Source organism: Apus apus, chromosome 4 (genome assembly GCF_020740795.1).
Source record: "Apus apus isolate bApuApu2 chromosome 4, bApuApu2.pri.cur, whole genome shotgun sequence".
Classification (NCBI taxonomy): domain Eukaryota; kingdom Metazoa; phylum Chordata; class Aves; order Apodiformes; family Apodidae; genus Apus; species Apus apus.
The window spans coordinates 101,272,104-101,290,575 of NC_067285.1; the positions used below are offsets into that span (position 1 = coordinate 101,272,104).

The 18,472-nt window shown below is 38.2% G+C and overlaps 2 protein-coding genes across 3 annotated transcripts in view; one reads left to right on the plus strand and one right to left on the minus strand.

Annotated features, from left to right (window-relative positions):
* Positions 1–18,472, minus strand: part of LOC127383895 (inositol 1,4,5-trisphosphate receptor-interacting protein-like 1) — a 64,163-nt gene that overhangs the window by 40,395 nt on the left and 5,296 nt on the right. The gene's annotated exons all lie outside the window — the stretch shown is intronic.
* The window catches only part of CLNK (cytokine dependent hematopoietic cell linker), a 28,310-nt gene that overhangs the window by 728 nt on the left and 9,110 nt on the right, over positions 1–18,472 (plus strand). The window contains exons 2-11 of the mRNA XM_051617551.1: positions 1,641–1,803; positions 3,515–3,594; positions 3,890–3,935; positions 6,687–6,715; positions 7,061–7,080; positions 8,390–8,518; positions 11,536–11,563; positions 15,100–15,118; positions 16,233–16,308; positions 17,482–17,522. Of these exons, the coding sequence (XP_051473511.1) occupies positions 1,641–1,803; positions 3,515–3,594; positions 3,890–3,935; positions 6,687–6,715; positions 7,061–7,080; positions 8,390–8,518; positions 11,536–11,563; positions 15,100–15,118; positions 16,233–16,308; positions 17,482–17,522 (631 nt within the window). The remainder of the gene's footprint in view (positions 1–1,640; positions 1,804–3,514; positions 3,595–3,889; positions 3,936–6,686; positions 6,716–7,060; positions 7,081–8,389; positions 8,519–11,535; positions 11,564–15,099; positions 15,119–16,232; positions 16,309–17,481; positions 17,523–18,472) is intronic.

Below are 18,472 nucleotides of genomic sequence, written 5' to 3' on the forward strand. Positions count from 1 at the left end.
TACTTATGCTAAAGCACTTAAGAAGGTATTTGAAGCAATTTCTGAGACACTAATTTATTATCTTTGGGTACTTTCCAAGGAGTCCTGAGCTCCTAAAGCAATGGAAATGAACAGTGGTAGCTTCCATTTCTTACAAAGCAAACCCTGAGGATTCATTTGTTACCTGGAGAGACTGAAAGCATCTTCTGGAAAGAATAAGTCTGATTACGTAAAAAATGGCTAATGTGAACATGAAGAACATCCCATCAGCTCCTCAAACCAAAGTAATTTCCCTCTCAGCAGAAATATGACCATAACAGAGAGAAAGCAAAAAGGAGATGTGATACATCTTGATTCTTGTTAGTCCTCTGACATTTCCCAGAAGACAGTCTCACAAGTAGAAACCTGGAGACCTGGTCTAGAAAATGGGTGAAGTGTTTGCACTATTGATTGAAAAAAATATCCAACCTTAGCCTAGTTGACAGCAGTCTGCTACTGAACTGGAAAGAGCTATGCAGCAGAAGAGCCTGCAGACTCAGGTATCCTGCAGGAGTCTGACTAGGGTGTGGTGGGATTTTTTTATGTACTGTTATAAAAAGTCAAATCTCACCCTGAAATGTACTATCCTTGTGTACAACCTGGAGAGAGTTTATAGGAAAGTGGCACTGATGATAGGAGGTTCAAAATCTTTTAAGCTGGTTGACAACTCAGAAAAGCTTTAAAGAATTATACTTGCTTAGTAAGGAGATTAAAAGTAAATATAATTACAGGTATTAAGCATAATAAAGGTTGAAATAAAGTGGATATTGATCAAATTTTTTAGTGTCTTTGGAGGATAAAACAAAATTATTTCATTTGTAGCACTCAAGAGAAAAAACATGAACTAAAAGGACAGTTAACTAGAGGAAAAAGACAGCTCTGGAAGGTATTGATTCCCCATTACTAGGGAGTTCAAAAAGAGATTTAAACAAACATCAGGGAAGATCCAAGTGTGTGGATGCACCTATACTGTCTCTGGGAGCAACACAGGACTTAAAAAGACAGGGGCTGCCCTCAGCTCTGTACTGTTTATGCGTGTCTCCTCTTGAAAGAAGTAGGACTCCAGAAAATAATCTTTAACAAGCCTGGTACAAGTGTATAGACACATCCAAAAACATCCTGAGTTGCTCTCAGCACCACGTTTCTGTGGACTCTTCTGTTCAATACATACTTGCTATCACATTCTCTTGGACTGCATATTTGCTCACAAAAATTCTCAAAAGCAGTGCATGTTTTTGTTTTAAAGCGTGACATTTGTGATAAGCTAGTTAATTGCTTGCAAGTAACATATGTAAACAGTCAGTACAATACAAATAACACATGGATAATATTATAATGAAAGGCACAGTTTCAAATGTTTGTAGTTTTCAAAAAATCAGCATCTTTATATTTCCAACATTGGTGACAGGCCAAATTCACCAAACGGCTATTTTATTAATCCAAATAAAAAATTTAGATTCTGAAAACCCTTGTTCTACTACTTTCCAACCATTCATTTTCCATCAGAAAATTTCCTGTGCACCAAAATGCCTGTTTCTGGTAATCAAATATGTCCAAATCTGATCTTACTCTTGAAAATATGAATAAATTTAAGATCTGTGTATATCTCTTCTTCTATCCAGAACAGAGATTTTACAATGAAGGGCAAGATTGACTTACAATCTTCCTCAAAATTATCTGAGGAGGAAGAAGGTGATTATGAAACTGTAAGTACTTCCACTCTGGAGGCCATCCATGCTTTGAGAATCCTTCCTGCCAAACCTCTCCAAGAATCCGAATACGCAGGTAACTTTTGCTGTCCGTGGAAAGGAACAGGAGCAGTAGAGACTTGAGGGTTTCAGTCTGTATATTTTTTTTTATTAAATGGTTCAACAAAAAAAACCACTGGTGAGCAGGAACAAGATAACAGCTATATCTGCATCTTAATATTCAACAGTTACTGTTATTTCCATTAGGTTACATTAAATTAACAATTACATGCTGCTTTTGTAATTGCAGTATTAGCTTCACAGGAAAAATTCTAAGATCCCATCCCACCTGGAATGCATAAAAACTTGACTGGTCAAACCTACAACCATTTCAGAAAACTGCTATTTCAGTCTGGGAACCTTCAAGATGGAGACCATATTAAAGAACACATTCAACTTTCCTCCAGAGGATAATATGCAGATGAAGAAATGTAGTATTCATTTTAAAGGCATTCTCTGCTGCTTTCAGTAGCTGTACTCTGCAGTTACCTTGAGTGCATTCCTCAGGCATTCTTAACCTTACAGAATAGCTGCATTAGTCATGTTTTGGTTTACTAAAGCCATTCTAAGTCACATTTAATGCCCAAACATACATAGCCAATTAATATCCCGTTAATGGAAGTGAAATATCATCCTAGCTATCCACTGCTTGAAGTTATTACAAACATTGTGCAGGCTTTAAATTATTAAAAAACTAGGAGAAATTCCTAGAAGAGGAAGAATGGAAACCAGAAACCAAAATATCTGAAAATACAGGATCAATATATATACAAAAGCTTGCTCCAGTTCACATCAAAGTCAACAAATATTTTTCTACTGATTTTTTCTAGTAGTTATTTTGATGTCTAAATGAACAGATGGCTTTCAATGTGAAGAAATTTATGTGAGCAGATCACAATCAGTGTGAATATCCAGATACTCCACATTATGTTCCAAAGACTTATTTGCACATTTTATTTGGAAATCTGAAGTAAATTTCAAATGCTGTTTTTATCATGGATAGTAGTAAAGACTTTCAGTCAGCATCTTTTGTTGTTTATGTAAGTGTCCTGAAATACCAAAAAGAACTATTTTTGCTTTGAGATTTCATAGAGAAGACATTAAACAAAAAGCTGCTTTTTACCTGTGTGTTATGCCCAGTAACAATAATGTGGCAGCATACAAGAGTGAGAAAAGGCCTGAAAACACGTTTCAGAAAAGCAAAACTCAATGCTAACATCCCATTTTGCCATCTTTCCTTGACAAATAACAATGCCCTTGAGATATAAAATTAATTATTTGAAAAGACATACTAATGTACAACCTGCACATTTCTCTTACATGGCCAGTATTCATGAAAAGCTAAAGTAAAAATTAAAAAGCTCTCTTGAGAGTAACACGCTCATCCCTTGCCCCTCACAAAACCAGAACAACAAAATGGCATTGCCAAGAACAAAGGTTCAAATGAAAAACAAATTCCCTAATCTGTTAACAGTTGAAGACAAATGTCTGCCTTAACTGGGTACCAGCTTATGAGGGCTTTTTTTTTCATCCAAGTGAGGAGGTTAGCCATAAAGCTATTACAAGGGCCATGGTTATGTCCTCAACACAGCTAGTAAAATAATGGTGAAGTTCTGAAATGGAAAAAATTAAAATGCTATAAAAATAGCACAAGCTGACCTGAAAAAAATATTTTGAACATTAAAACCTCCTCTTAAAATATAGTATTACTGAATTACTCAAGCTTGCTTTTTCTTCCTCTTTTACAGATAAACGTTGTTTAAGGCCTTCAGGTACCACTTCCCCAAAGAACAACCAGCACCTATCTCAGCCCCCTCAATACTCAGCTGTAAGTAAAGATCTTAGACACTATTCACAAACAGATTTCTCCTTTTCTGTAGTATCATTTAAAGTTACATGCAGCCTATTTAAGTCTTAGCCACAGAACGTTTGATTGCACAAGGTTGCACAGGTTCCTGTGAGCTGTTCCTGTTTCACTTTGCATCAAGGTCCTTGCCACTTGCCTTCACTGTCAGGGCTCTACCAGGCATTAGAGGCATCTTGGCCAGGAGCAGCACTGCTTCTACTACCTATAGTTTCAAGGATGATGACTAACATCACATCTTAATTTTTTTTATTAACAGAAACACACGCCTGCTCTGGAGGGGAGGAGCATGCCAAGTGTTCGAGGTATCATAAAAAAACCTTTGCATTTCTGCAATCAGAAATAGAAACTGTCACTTCCATATTTAGCTACTGCACATGAGCAGAGACTGCAAATGACAGAATAGACATGGTTTTCAGAGCAGCAGCTGCTTTCCAAAATAATCACACTGCAAATTTTGCAATACTGTTTCAACTATCTAACATCAAAGTAATTACTTACAAAAGGAGATATGTTCCTTAAGGGGCAGGAAAAAAAAATAATAAAAAGAAGCCATTCCATTTAAAAATCAGGTTTTCCTTTTCCCTACAATTATAAGGACATAGGGACGGGGGAGGAGGTGCGAGCCTGTGACTCCTGGACTGGCCACAAGATCCCAGCCATGCTGTTTCTCCTTGTCATGATCTCATGCATTTTGGCTGCCTATCCTTTTCAGGCATTTTGTATGAATATATTGTAAAGCATAATCTAGTAGCTATTTTTAAATAGTAATATCAACTTTAGCAATTCCTATTCAGTAGCTATTTACAAAAGGTATCTACAGTGTCCTCCTACTAAGAATACGCTAACTATGTGGCATATCACTTAGCATATATTTTTTCTCTACTGCTTTAAATAAACATTTGCTTCAAAATCCTGTAATTTTGAATCACAAATGTACCTTTAATTTTTGTTTGTTCTTTTTTTGTTTCTCTCTGTGAAATCAGAGGCAGACTGCTAGAATTTAGATTTAGAATTTAGAATTAGATTCTTCAAGAGTCTAATGAGATGTCCAGTTATTAAATCCTTTAATTATTAATCCTTTTAATTGATAGTATTAGATGTAGCAATATCTCATGAAGTCAACTACAAAAGGATTAAATAGCTGATTAACCTGCAATGCAAATGTTTTGGGTTTTTTTCTCTTATCATTTTCAAATCCTTGAACCATATGCTAAATATGGTCAAAAATAATGCAAATGCCAAATAAGGAAAATATGATCCTTTCTGTATTTGCTGGCGTAGCTGATTTTCAGAGATTAAGTAATATATTTGATTAGCCAGAAAAAATGATGCAAATAATTCCATGCAAAATGGAATCTCTTTGGGTTTTTTCCCCCCTTAGTTCATAGTATAATAGAAAACAGTCGAATAATTCCTACAGATTATGAGAAAGTAAGTTCTATAAAGTTTGCAAAATGCAAGGTTGGATTGTGAGCAAACCCTGATGTAGCTTGTAAAAAAGCTGAATTGAGAGAAATTTGAGTAAGCCAGCTCCAAAATCTGCAGAAATTGGTTCACAAGGTCCCACTGGGAGTTTCCCAGGTAAGATAAAGCTTCAAATGCCACCAGGATTTAGTAAATTGGATTTATGTTTTTCTGCCTCCATGAGATGTGTGCTGACATTAAGAAAGATGAACCAAAGACAGTGCAGGCAGGTAAATTAAGTGAGAATGCAATTTATACATATTTTTAGTGCATCCTGAGCTAATAGTGCTTATTTTTTGATAATAACTACATTGTTATTAAATGTATCAACATTTATTCTTATGCCAAATGCTATTAAGTGGCTTTGCCACAAGATGGCATGAACAGCACAGAATTTTTGTCAAGTTATTTTCCAGAATTGTTACACAATTAAGGTACCATTATTTTATTCAGAGCAATTTGTTATGGTCTTCTTGAAGGAGAACTTAAGATGTATTGCATCTGTTTCTGCATTATTTAGGATTTCAGTGTGTAGAACTTCTGAAAATATTTTCAAAATCAGAATCTAATGCAGATAGACTAAGATAGGTTGTTTTTTTTTTTTTAAATAAGATGTCCTACTTGCATTTAAATAATCAGTCATGTTGCTAAATGTGAAAACAAAACATATTTAGTGCTTTTTAACATTATTATAAATTTCTATACAAAAATCAAAAACATACCAAAAATACATCCCAAGCAACTTGATATATATATATATAAAGCCTCTGAACAATATTTAAATTTATAATACCTGAATATCACCCTCAATGTTTCATTCTGAAAGCCAGAGGTAACACCAGTGCATGCACTGTTTTATCAAGTATTATGATGATTTTTTAAATTTCCTTTATAATTTAAGCTGAAAACAAAAATACTTGTTTTTCCTCCTTTGACTGATTCTTACTTGTCTCTTACAAAACAAATGCTTGTGAGTGACATTAAAAAGATGTATTGGCTACACCACAGGAAGATTCTCAACACTTTCATGATCACCATAATTATCTAAGTACATTTAGACTTGTGTTTTATATGGAGAGAAACAGAAATGTTTGAGATTAAGTTGCACATGAATCCCTCTGTGAACCCCCCCTTAAGAAAGGCTAAATAAAGTACAGCTCAAACAAAATCTACTCCACACCCACCAAGCCCCGCTCAGAGCCCCCTGGCCCAGGTGCAGAAGAGCCAACAGAGAGGACGCAACAGTGACCCCCATCTCAGGCCTAGAGTGTGACTTGCCTCCATTCCCACACACAGCAACCCCCCACTGAACCTCCAAAGCTTCCAGCTTCTTCTAGGTTTACAGAAATTAACATTGCCCATTCAGTAGCAGGAAAAGTTACAGAGATATAAATGTGTTGGGTAGGATGAATGTTGTGGGCTCAGCAACATGACCTTGGAGCAAAGAGCTCTGAAGGAAGAGCTGAGGCAGGAGGGGGGGGGATGAACCTGAACTGCCAGTAAAAATAACAGTACCAGAATAAAGTTATACCTTTATTTGTGAATTCTATGGGTAGCACTCTAGTAACAATTATTAATAATTATTTTAGGAGAAAGAATGAATATACATGGATCCCAGGTAAGCAGCATCTCTCGTCAATTAAATTTTTTACAGGTCATTTTGCCATTTAATGTATTTTGAAAATCAGACTGCCTTTTTTAATAGCACTAACCAAAGGATGAGAGATATCTGCAATCCTACTTTATCTCATGTACTTGCATTCGTGGTTTATATAGATTTATATAGATTTCACCCCCCAGTGATTTTAAAATGACATATTACAGTATGATGTTAAATGCTGCAGTGTACATAAACCCTTTGACTGTTAGCACAGGCATGTCTGCTGAATCTGAACTCTTTATGTTTCTTTTAATAAAAAAAGGGCAAAAGTTTAAACAGGTTTTTGTTTCCTCTCTTTTCCAGGAGCCTGTGCCTCCCCCACGGTAAGAGCACCTAAGAGATCACTTACCTGCAGGTCCTCAGGGAACTCAATGCTAATGAACACTCACACCCACGTGTACTGCTCATGGTAAAGAGATGATTGGAAGTAAGTCCGTATCCTTTTACTCCCTGGCTCTGTTTGGGCCTTTTTAGGTGTTGGTATGAAATGAGGAACAATGTCAGTGTTCATAGCAGGAGCTCAGGCCTGCATCTTCAAAATCAACTTGGCTCAGCTTACGGCCAAGTCAAATCCTAGAAATCTTGAATCTGGTTCAACCCAGATATAAATTGTTGGGGGGAAAAAAATCTTCCATCCACTTGTATTGGTGCCTTAGGCTCTGTTCATACTGACTCCATTGCCTCTTAAATCTTTCTTCCTTTTTTTTTTTTTTTTTGTTTTTACACATCTAGATCACGTCCATAGGAATCAAATCGAATATTGCCACTTACTACAACAGAAGATGGACCAAGCTCTATTCCACCAATATACTATTCTACACTATGTCCACAAACAAAAAAATGAATAATTTCTAAATCTCTTTTACTCCAAAAAATAACTGCTAAAATTAAAACATCCTTCCAAAAGGTCATTCAGGACTGACAAGCTTATTCCTCTGTGCTTATGCTGACTGCCATTGAAGCTATAAAAAAGCTTAAAATACAATTAGTATTACAGACATATTCAAATTATTCTTTAAGTTAAAATATGAAACAAGCATAAAAGGCCAGTGTAGCTTCACAAATTCGAAACTCTAAAAGCACAGAAATTTGAACATTCTCATTATTCTACAAAATTTTACTGTTTGTTTCCGTTTGCATTATGGTGGCCAGAATGGTTCTTCATTTTCCCACTTGACTTACTTTTGGTCTGTATCATGCAAACACTCCTCAGGACCCCATCACTGAAGGGCAGGTCTGCAGTGCAGGCTGGATCCACCTCCAGTTTTATCCACCCAAGCTCTCAGATAGACATGGGCTGGGACTGGCTGGTGTCAAGAGTACAAGCAGCACAGCACTCCCACAACTGCTAGAGAACCCTGGGCACATTTTAGCTGCAAGTTTTCTGGGATGCAGAACACTTTTTCCTGTGTGTCTGAACAGCAGTGTGTTTCCTGGCTGGGCCTTACACATGGCTATATCCACCCAGAAATATTAACACTGGAGAGCTGTACTTGGCATGTGGTGATGAAATGCACAGTAGTGCTCTCTGAAAATTTCAGTGTTTTACTCCTTTAGCTTGCACTTACAGCACAGTCCCTGCATCTCCTTCATTCCCTAATAGTTCTTCAAATTCTTCTTTGACTTCTCTAGGCCTCTGAAGACATTGCCAAAGCAGTATCAGCCACTTCCTCCAGAGCCAAAGATAAGCAGCAAGTTCTCCCACACAACGAAAACGCTCAGCCAAGCTCATACCTTTCCAGTATCAGCAAAAGTCACAAGGTATGGATGCATTCCTCATTCTCCTTCTCTGAAAGCCAAAACACTTTCAAACCACAAGACTATCTTTTCCCCCATTGCACCTCTGCTTTTACTTAAGAGAAAAAATAAGTTATTCTTTAGACAGCTGTGAATAATTGAGAGAAGTGGTATTTAGCGTAATGTGACACCAGCATCTTTTAAAGAAAAAACTGCCAAAATAATGGTAAAGAAGCAGAGGAGTAGAAAAGTAGGCAGAACTTACATGAAGGCTTTAAGGTTTGTCCTGCTTTTTCTTTAGAGGTTTTATAACCACTTCTAAGTAGAAACAACTGTACTTGCTTGGCACAGTTGGTGAACCACACGATGGGGAAATACACTAATCACACCAGAGATACAGAAATACACTCCACATGCCAGGGACATTACATTCAAGAAAAGAAATTACTAATCTGCAGCCAAAATTCTTGCTCCAGCCCATGACTCCAGTGAATCCACACTACGAGTCACTTCGTGCCCTTTCCATCTTGTCCTCCTATGTCATGTTCAGCCATGTTCCTTCAGCATCCTGACATGGTGGTGTGGCTGAGTGCTGAGTCCTGAAGCACGAACCCTTGTGTCCAGCTGTATGACCAAGAGTCTGCTTGATTTTTTCACACAACACACGTATCAAGTCAGATGAGCGTGTATCTGTGCTGCTCACTGCCAGGTTACCAGATGCCTCTCTGCTCCTACCATGTGACCAAAATGCACATTCATAAATGGGGTGGTGGTGAACACATGCTGGGAACAGGAATGACGCAGTCCAGGGGCCACAGGGTATATTGCTCAGATGGCTCTCGACAAAAATCTATTGCAGCCAGAAGTCTGGGCACATCTGAGCTGTGTCAATCCTGTTTATCCTTCCATAAATAGTTTCAATTTCAGTTCATCAGGATGGAATTTTGCTTCATTTTATGAAGGTCACTACAAATCCCACGAGGAAAAAAAAAAAAGCTAATAAATCAATGAAGTAATCTCCTGCTTAAAGTTAAGTATATACTTAAGGAGCAAGCTCTCAGTATGGGCTGGGGGGTATTCCTGCATTGTGCTTAAATTCTTTCATGGATTAGGTTCCAAAAGCTGTTCGTTGTTAAGACATTTTATTAATATGAAGTACTTCCAAATTCAGATGTGTGACCTGACCTATAGCCCCAAAGTTCCAAATCCCATGACTGATCCCCTCCCTCATTAGGGCAGCTCTGTGAGAACTGTTCCAAGCCGTATTTGCCAGCAGACATCAGTACTTGGATTTGAAAGGTCTTATTGTAACACCAAACTCTGTAATAAAAATACATGTCATTTCTTACGCTAGAATTAAAAGGCAGCAGCAAAAATCAAAACCTCCAAACTCCACACTGCAGTTACAGATACCAAAATATTTCTAATAGGTGTGGGTTTTTTTAATTGCACTAGGGTTTTTTAATCACACGAGTAAGAGACTAAGACTGCATATGATCCAGGGAAGGCACTTCATAAATTTCCCACACAAACACTTCACTCAAAATATTTCTCACTCATCTTCAGTCCAGTCACAGCTTTGTAAGGCGAAAACATACGTATGAGCTGCAGTGTGGAGGAGTACAGAGCTACAGCCAATATCTGCTAGACTGTAAGCAAAGCTGTCAAACTGCAGATGTGATTTAGCAGTGCAAGTCTTGTTTTCCAACAAGATTTGGAAGACTTGTAAATACATCATTATATATATACACTCTATAAATAGCCTCATAGAAAATACAGGATGTGCAGCTTAGAAGCTTTGGTGAGATTTAAACTTTTACATGCCTGTGGTAAGCAGGCCATACAAGTGCCATGTCCCCTCGTGGTGAAGGCCAGCCCTGCATGCACACCTTTATCACCTAATTCTACCATGTACCCCGTGTCTTGAACACAGGCTTTCACACATCAAATAATGACCTTGAAGACCAAGCTAACAAACTGCAGAAGCTAACATAAAAGCAACTATACAAACCCAGAACAGTTCTTCTCCTTTCTCTTAGCCTTCCTGAAACTTTCCCTTAACAGATCATTCCCAAATTTCTTGCCTTTTTAACCCTCCATGCTGGTGTTTTCAGCACGGGAGCAAGGAAACAACCTCTTCTCATTGAAAAAGTGTCGAAAAGCAGCTCCCAGGGTTTTCTGTACTGTCTTCCTTTTGCATTCCGATTCAGCACAATAACTCACTTTTGTACTTTCTCACTCCATGAGGAACACTAAGCAGGGATTAAATCCTGGAGCCTTCAAAAAACTATTAGATGCTTATCCATAGTTTATGTTGCTGAGTGACTTCTCAAAATCAAGTCCTGTAAGTCTTTTATTACAAGAATCAAGCTGCTAAAAAGCACGAGTGCTCATCAAACCAAGGACATCTAACAAAAGATGTCAGATGTGATAAACTCTCCCTTTTCAGGGAGAGTATTTTCAGCTCATCCTTTCCAGAAAAGGAACAACATCTTCTGTTGAGCTATATCAGGACTGGGCAGAAAAATACTTGAACACCTACTTGAAACTGGACCGTGAGGAGTATTCTCCATTTCTCTTTTCCTGGTTTGCACCTCCTTTCCTCTACACTTTCCATTCTGCCTCTGTGAATGATTCATTTTTTAAACTCTTCAAGCAATTTACCTCCATTTATAGCTGACTTTAAAGTTTATCATAAGACATTTTAGCATGAGATAAAAAGTAGAAGAAAGCTGATAATCATTCATCTCTCTTTTCCCCTCCTCCCAGAATAAATCCTTAACAAAAAAAAAAATAATTCTCATTTACCATAATTAATTCAGTGGATGCTATTCTTTTTTTATGGAATTCCATAATCTTTACTTGCAAATAACTTATGTTAAAAAATAACCAGCCTTTGAATTTCTATAGTAGTAATAAAATCCTTCCCTTGCCAAGGGCTATTAATTTTCAGTGATGATGTAATCAAAGTATTTAAGTACTCAGAGTGATTTTTATTTATGATAATGAAACGTTTTGCATGTAATTCTTTCTTTTTCCAGACATCTATCTGTTAAGGAAGTAAACGAAGTAAGTAATCATCTTTGTATGTATTATGACCATGAAAAGCATATAGATTCCAAGGCTGCACAGCCTTTCTTATAACAGTATTTTAGCCTGTTAGGTAAAAAATACTGTAAGAATCATATTAGCTTTGGGTCATAAATATATATATATATATATTTGATGTGTGTAGCATTTTCCATACCACTGCTCTGTGAATGCTAAGTTGCTGAAGTTATTTGCAGAAATAAAAACATGGATACAGTGTACAGCTACCTTCCCAAGTATCCACCTAAAAGTGTATCTGGTAGCTGCCAGCTGCTGCAGATGCCCATGAATAGAGAGCAGCAGGAGAGATGCTCCCTTTCAGAGAAACAGATTCCACTTAGATTTTTAAAAGCAGAAAATTGAAGGTTTTAAGGTTAATAGAGCAGTGTAATAGTATTACTCTGATGTAAATAAGAGGCTACCACAAAACCAGTGTTACCCTTTTCAAGATAAATTTAAAAACTGACAAATTTCATACCCAGAATGAACCTCAACTCCCTTCTCTCTCTCTCCTCCACTGCCTCTCACCAGCCCTCTAAAATCTGTCACCTCAAATGGCAGCTTTTCCTGCAAAACAGGAACCAAGGTGGCCACTACACTGCTGCTCAGGTGCCTGCCTTTCCCCAGGTGAGCCCTTGCCACCCTGCCCAGCAAGGTGTGGGCCACAGCCATGAATGATCCTCACCACCCTCTGAGCCCAGCACAGCCCTGTACAGAACAGCCCACCTGCCCAAGCTCACACTCCAGATCCTCAAACCTCCTGAGCCATGGCCAGCCCAGTACGCCTCAGTACATCCCCCCAGTTCATCTCCCACTGGCCACATCCTCCAACTCACAACCGACCTTCCCCACAGCAGCTCTTCAAAGCTCCACAAAAGGCAGCTCCAGGCACCCCTGCAATGCGCTCCCAAAGCCAGCGATGCTGAAGCAGCAGCTCTGAGTTCCTCTGTCTCACAGAGGCTAAAAGGGCTCTTCCTTCCCTCCCTCCCCACATCTCCAAGCTGACCACCTCTCCCAGCACGGCCACCTGCAACCCCACCACCAGGGACCCCTGCACCAGCTGGCTGTGGCCAGAGGGCAGAACCTGAGGCGATGCTGGGAGTGAACCTACAGGCATACAGAGAGCAGAAAGCAGGAACTTGTGACACAGAGACCAAGTCAACACAAAAGAAAAGTGGTTGGTTGTTTTTTTTTTTCAGACCCCAGTTTCTGTGAAAAGGTTTTATTAAGTTCCTTCACTTTCCACTCAGGCCAATGAAGAAAAGCAGAGGAAACGGGTTTAGCAATAAAGGGGTTTAGTTATGACAAGTGGTTTCCTATAAGATGTATTAAGAGATACAGTCCCTACGCTAATGCAGTGTGAAAGGATGCTTGTAAAATTCAGAGATAGGTTATAATTTATGGCATTTTGTATTTCTCACTGCAAGTTCTATTTACTGCACTAATATATTTCTATTTTATTGGGGTTTATCTCATTGTAAGGGAACAGAGGAAAGAAAGGCATCTCTACACTAATTAAATCCAGCTATTTCCTATCACAGTGGGCTGTAGCCCTCATCTATATACTGGTTGAATTCTAACTTTCTAATCCTTTTGAGTTTTTCTTCTCCATAGTTATGACTGGGAGGCTGTCCCAGAACCTCAGTCATGGTTAGAAAATCTTTTGGTTTGAAAGATCATTACAAAACACTGTTTGATTGTAATATTATAATTAACATTTAATTCTAAAAAAAAAAAATTAAAAAAAATGGCAAGAAAGACAGTATTTTAACACAAAAAGCTTTGTCTTATGGTAGATACTGACTCATTACAAACCAAATATGAAAACACCCCCAAGAACAATAAATATCTTACATCTGTGATTAATATATCTGGCTGGGCACTGTACAGCTGCACAAATACTGCAGCTCCTAACAGGCTCTTAGTTTGGCTACATCTTAAGGAGAAATACTGTATATCTCATAACATGGAAAAGATAAAATTTCATTTGGATCACTTCCCATTAGTTCCAAAGATAAACAGTTTCAGTGTAACCTGGAGGAGGAAACAGAGCATGCCCTTATTGGGGTTTCAGACACCAAATGGTGGGTCAGTAGGTTTGAGGGCAGGACCAGCCTTCACCAGGACACAGGCTGTACTAAGGGTCAAGAGGAGCCTCCTGAAATTGGAAAGGACAAATGCAAAATCCTGCCCCAGGATGGACTAAATCCTTTGGCAGCAGCTGTCCTCAAAAAGACCTGGGGAGCATAGGCTGAATTTGAGCCACTGGTTTGTCCTTGGTAGCCACAAAGGCTAACAGTGTTTCAGGCTCAATCAAGAGAAGCATAGCCAATAGATCAAGGGATGTGACTATCCTCTTTCGCTCATCACTCATTAGGCAACACCTGGAGTGTCACACAGGCTGCTGTTTCCAGAGAGGAGCCGGTCAGCAGTCAGGGTTGCAGCACCTGCCCTGTGCAATGAGGCTGGTGGGGCTGGGTTCCCTTAGACTGGAGGATGGAGGTCTCTGGGGGAACCCAACAGCAGCTTGCCAGTGCCTAAGAGGTGGTTATCAAGAAGGCAGAGCATGGCACATTACAGAGTGCACAGTAGAATAACAAGAAGCAATGAACTTGTAATGAGGGAGTTTTCAATGGGTTTTAAACAAGAAACAATAATTGTGAGGATGTTGGAACAGGTTTCCCAAAGAAGTTGTGTAATCAATGTTCTGGAGATTTGCAAGACCCAGCTGGACAAAGCTGTGAGCCCACATCTCATCTCACAGTTCAGTGTGCTCTAAGCAAGAGTTTGGACTAGAGACGTGCCTTCCAGCCTGAATGAGACTATGGATTTTCTAAACAATGGGAAAACATTACTGGGGAAGCAGCTTTCCAGGAAGACTTGGGGTGTAACAGCTAAAAAGAGTAAAAAATTCTTATATTTATGTATTACAGTCCTGTGTGTATCAAATTCTCAAAAAAAACCCAAACAAAACAACACTTTTTCTGTGTGAATCAAATAATACAGAAATACAGTGAAAATTTATGAGTCAAAATCTGGTCTGTAGACATGTGTCTATCATACACTCCTTTGTAACATCATATGCTGAATTAAGATTCTCCATACAGTGTTTTTTTAATGAAGTATCTGCTGTGACAGTAAAACCAATTGTACTGCCAGTTAAGTAGATTTAAATCTTTGGATAGTCTATCCTCAGTGAATCAAAATCAGTCCCTTGATTTTAAATAAGATCAATTATGGAAAACCACATGGTAAGTTAAACTGATTCACAACAGTAATTATGAAATAGTGATCACTGTGATAAACCATATGCTCACTTACACCCCTGAAAATTCAGTTCTTATTCTCAGTGAACTGAGATCAACATTCAGCCTAAGTTTTTGACAGTGATCAGGTATAGTGACTGAATATCTATTAATTGTTTTAAAATTAAAAGGTAGTTTGGTCTGTTGGGATAAGTTCAAGTTGGTAATCCAAAGAAAAATATTTACTGTCTATGTTATTATTTTATATAGGCACCTGGAAGAGAACAAGGTTAGTACTTAATAATAAGATATTAATTTGTGGTCTTTCCTTCACATGCCAAGAACAAAATATTGTATCTTCTAAAATTCCAGTTGAAGCACTCAGGATAGGAACCCGACATCTATCCTGCTACGTAGCACCAGCCCACCTGGCTCTTAATGAGTGAGAGAGCCCACAGGCACTCTGCTGAGAACTGAGAGATTTAGTGTGACCTCAACAGTTGTTGGAAGATGTAGTGGAAAAAGGGAATGTAACTAAGCATCAGCTACAGCTACCTGGGGAACCAGGGTATCAATTTTTTTCTAAGCAAATCAAAGGCTTAAGGTCCTGGGAAAAGTAAGAGTGTTAGAACCTAAAAATCTGAGGAAAGGATATTCTGAAAAGAGTAGATCTGCACAGAGAATATCTCCCTTCTCTCCACCTTGTTCCTCTCCTGTAATTTGAGGGTGAGAATTTTTGAGAAAAATATTTTTAAGCTCTTTAGCTTTTTTAAAGCTACAAAAAGCAGGGTGTTGGGTTTTGTTTGTTTGTTCTTAAATAAATGTAAATTATTTAAATGTACACACAGCTTGAAGAAAAACAGTATAAGCCACTTGCTGTGTATGTGTGCATGAAGGTCTATGAAAAAAAAAGTTACTCTCAAGACAGACACAGACTACAGGATTTTTATGCTGTTCACAACATCTCTGTGTTAATGAGTTCATAATTTTCTCTGGCATTTCCTTTTGCAGATTAAGACACAGTTTCCGATTTTCAGCTATAAATAGCATTGACTGCATTAATACATTGAATGCCTATCTATCCTGTCCTATAAAAAAGATTTATGAACCCTCTGCTGTTCTAGTGCAGCATTCTGCGTTATTTACCATTATGTTAATTCGTATCTGGCATCAGTAAAACTTGTAGTGTTCACCAGGTAACATTCAGTACTAGTATAACAGCTTCCCACTGAAATCATTAGCTGACTCATTAAAGCCAGACTGATTGTAGCCTATTAGCTTTTTCTATTGAACTGCCTCCTCTCATATATGAGTTTAATTAAGTTAATTTACTTCACAGTAGTTGCTAGATACTGTCAAAGTTACACATAAGAGGAAATAAGTTTTTATTCTTTTATTGATAGCTACAGATTTGGGGAAGAAACCTGAAGTATCTTTTCAAGCACAACAGTATAAACCAAAGCATCATCCTGAAGCCAGGTAGGAATTTAAGAATTTCATTAGTTTGTATTGGATGCTTCAAGGACTAAACAATCTGCCCTAGAAAATGACACTTCACTAGGCAATAAAGGCAAGATGATATCTCTTTCTGATGCAATGTTGTTATATATTATGTTTTGCCCTGATGCATAACAATAACAGTCTTTGGGAATTGCTTTCAAGCTATTCTAATTGCACATTCCAGTTTTATCTTTAAAGGCATCCTACTGTATTACATTTTTGCCACACTTTATTTGATAGGGTGTTAAATATACTGTATAAAGAAACTCTGCTATCTCCAGACTCAGTATTTCCTCTCCCCCATTTCCTATTTTTATATACAAAGGACACATACTTGGCCTTCCAAAGGCCAATTATTCTTCCACAGAAATCTGCCACAGTTGCTCCTGTTTTTCTTTTTTAACCTATACAAATTTTTTTTTTTCTAAATGCATTTTAAAATCTATAACCTCCTAAATTATTTAACAAAACTGAAAGGGATTAAGTAAAGTCTAGGAAGTCTAGGAAGTCTATGAATGATTTCACATCATTCCTAGACAAATATTGAATCTCTAATCTAGACTTGTTTCTGATGATGGCATTTCTCCAAGATAAAAAGATTGTCTGGAGTAAGTGTGATAATACTTGTGACCCCTAGTACTTTGTTTCTTCCTGTGTGGTACCAGGGGCTCTGTTTTGTGTAGATATTTGGTCTGTGCTCTTCTCAGTATAACCATTTTAATTAACAGCACAACAAAATACCAGCCGAGTACTCAGCAGCAGTCTAGAAAATCAGAAAGAACAGGGAATAACTGCTCCCTGGGTCTTCCTACAGAAGGACTGGGAACATCGGTGAAATTAGTAGGAAACAGACTCAAAACAAGGCAAATTTTGCTTCACTACACATGCAGCTAAAATGCGAAACTCTTGCCAAAGACTCTTGTGGAGAATAAAAATTAATTTAACTTCAAAAATTGGCTGGTGAAATAATGGAAGAGAAATCTGTCAAAAGATGCTAAAATCCAGGAAGTACCAAAGCTGCAATCTGCAGAGGGAGGAAGGGGTATCCTGGGGAAGCACAGCTATGCATTGCTCTCTAATTTGACTCTTACTTAAATACTCATCACTAACAGAAATATTTTTCTGATATTCTCCTTCATTGCTTTCTCCTAGCTTTCAATGTACCAGGAGCTCTAAAAGCATTTGCAGCTCAGGTAAGAACCAGAAATTGCTCTGAAAACTAAAACTAGGCAGGGATAAATAAGAATAAGGAACAGATTTGTGTTTCTACATATGTATGTCTGCACTGGAGATTTTCAATGCACAGAGTTAGTGCAAAGGGATTGTTACAGAAAGCAAGTAAGAAAACAAGTAAAACAATAGCACAGTCAATAGCAGTGAGGAAAAAAGCTGGGAGTTACTTGCTCAGCTATACTCAGCCTGGTTCAAGCTATGAAAAGTCCAAACTCGAATGAATGTGTTAAATCATTGCAGACCCTACACCCAGAAAAAGAAAGGGATTTGAATGAGCCACTGAAGGACAACGAGGAGAGAAGACAAACTGGGCATACAAAGAGACACCCACAAAGAGGATGCTGTGAGCACAACAGTCTCTGCTTTTCCAGGCAGAGATGCAGCTAGCTGAGCTAAATGGAAGCCACAGATGCTCAGGACACTGCAGAGTGGTTGCTATGAGTTTAATGCCTTGATGCATTGGCGTAAACAAAAACACTGAGTTTTGAAGAAATTCCTTTAGATTTATCCCAAATTACTAGAGGAAAGACTTGTAGGTGCCATTATAAGACAGAACTGTCAAATTACTATGGTTGGAAACAGGACATCCTCCAGACTATATGGTTTTACCTAAGGGAACATACTGGAAGTCAAGATGAACACTGGTGTGGTGCCCTGCCAAGAAACAGCCTCAGCTACAGCTTGCCCAGGAACCATGGCAATGTCCCTCTGCTCATTTTCCCTGGATTTCTTTAAGATTCCCAGAACTGAATGCAACACACACAAGCAGTATCACTTGATTCATATGCACACTTTCTCCCTAATCTTGAAGACAATACTTCTACAAACACTATTAAAAGCTGTGTTTGCTTTTTGCTGTCATAACATATTGCACCTGTTGTCCACCATCTCTTTTAGAAAACCTCATCTC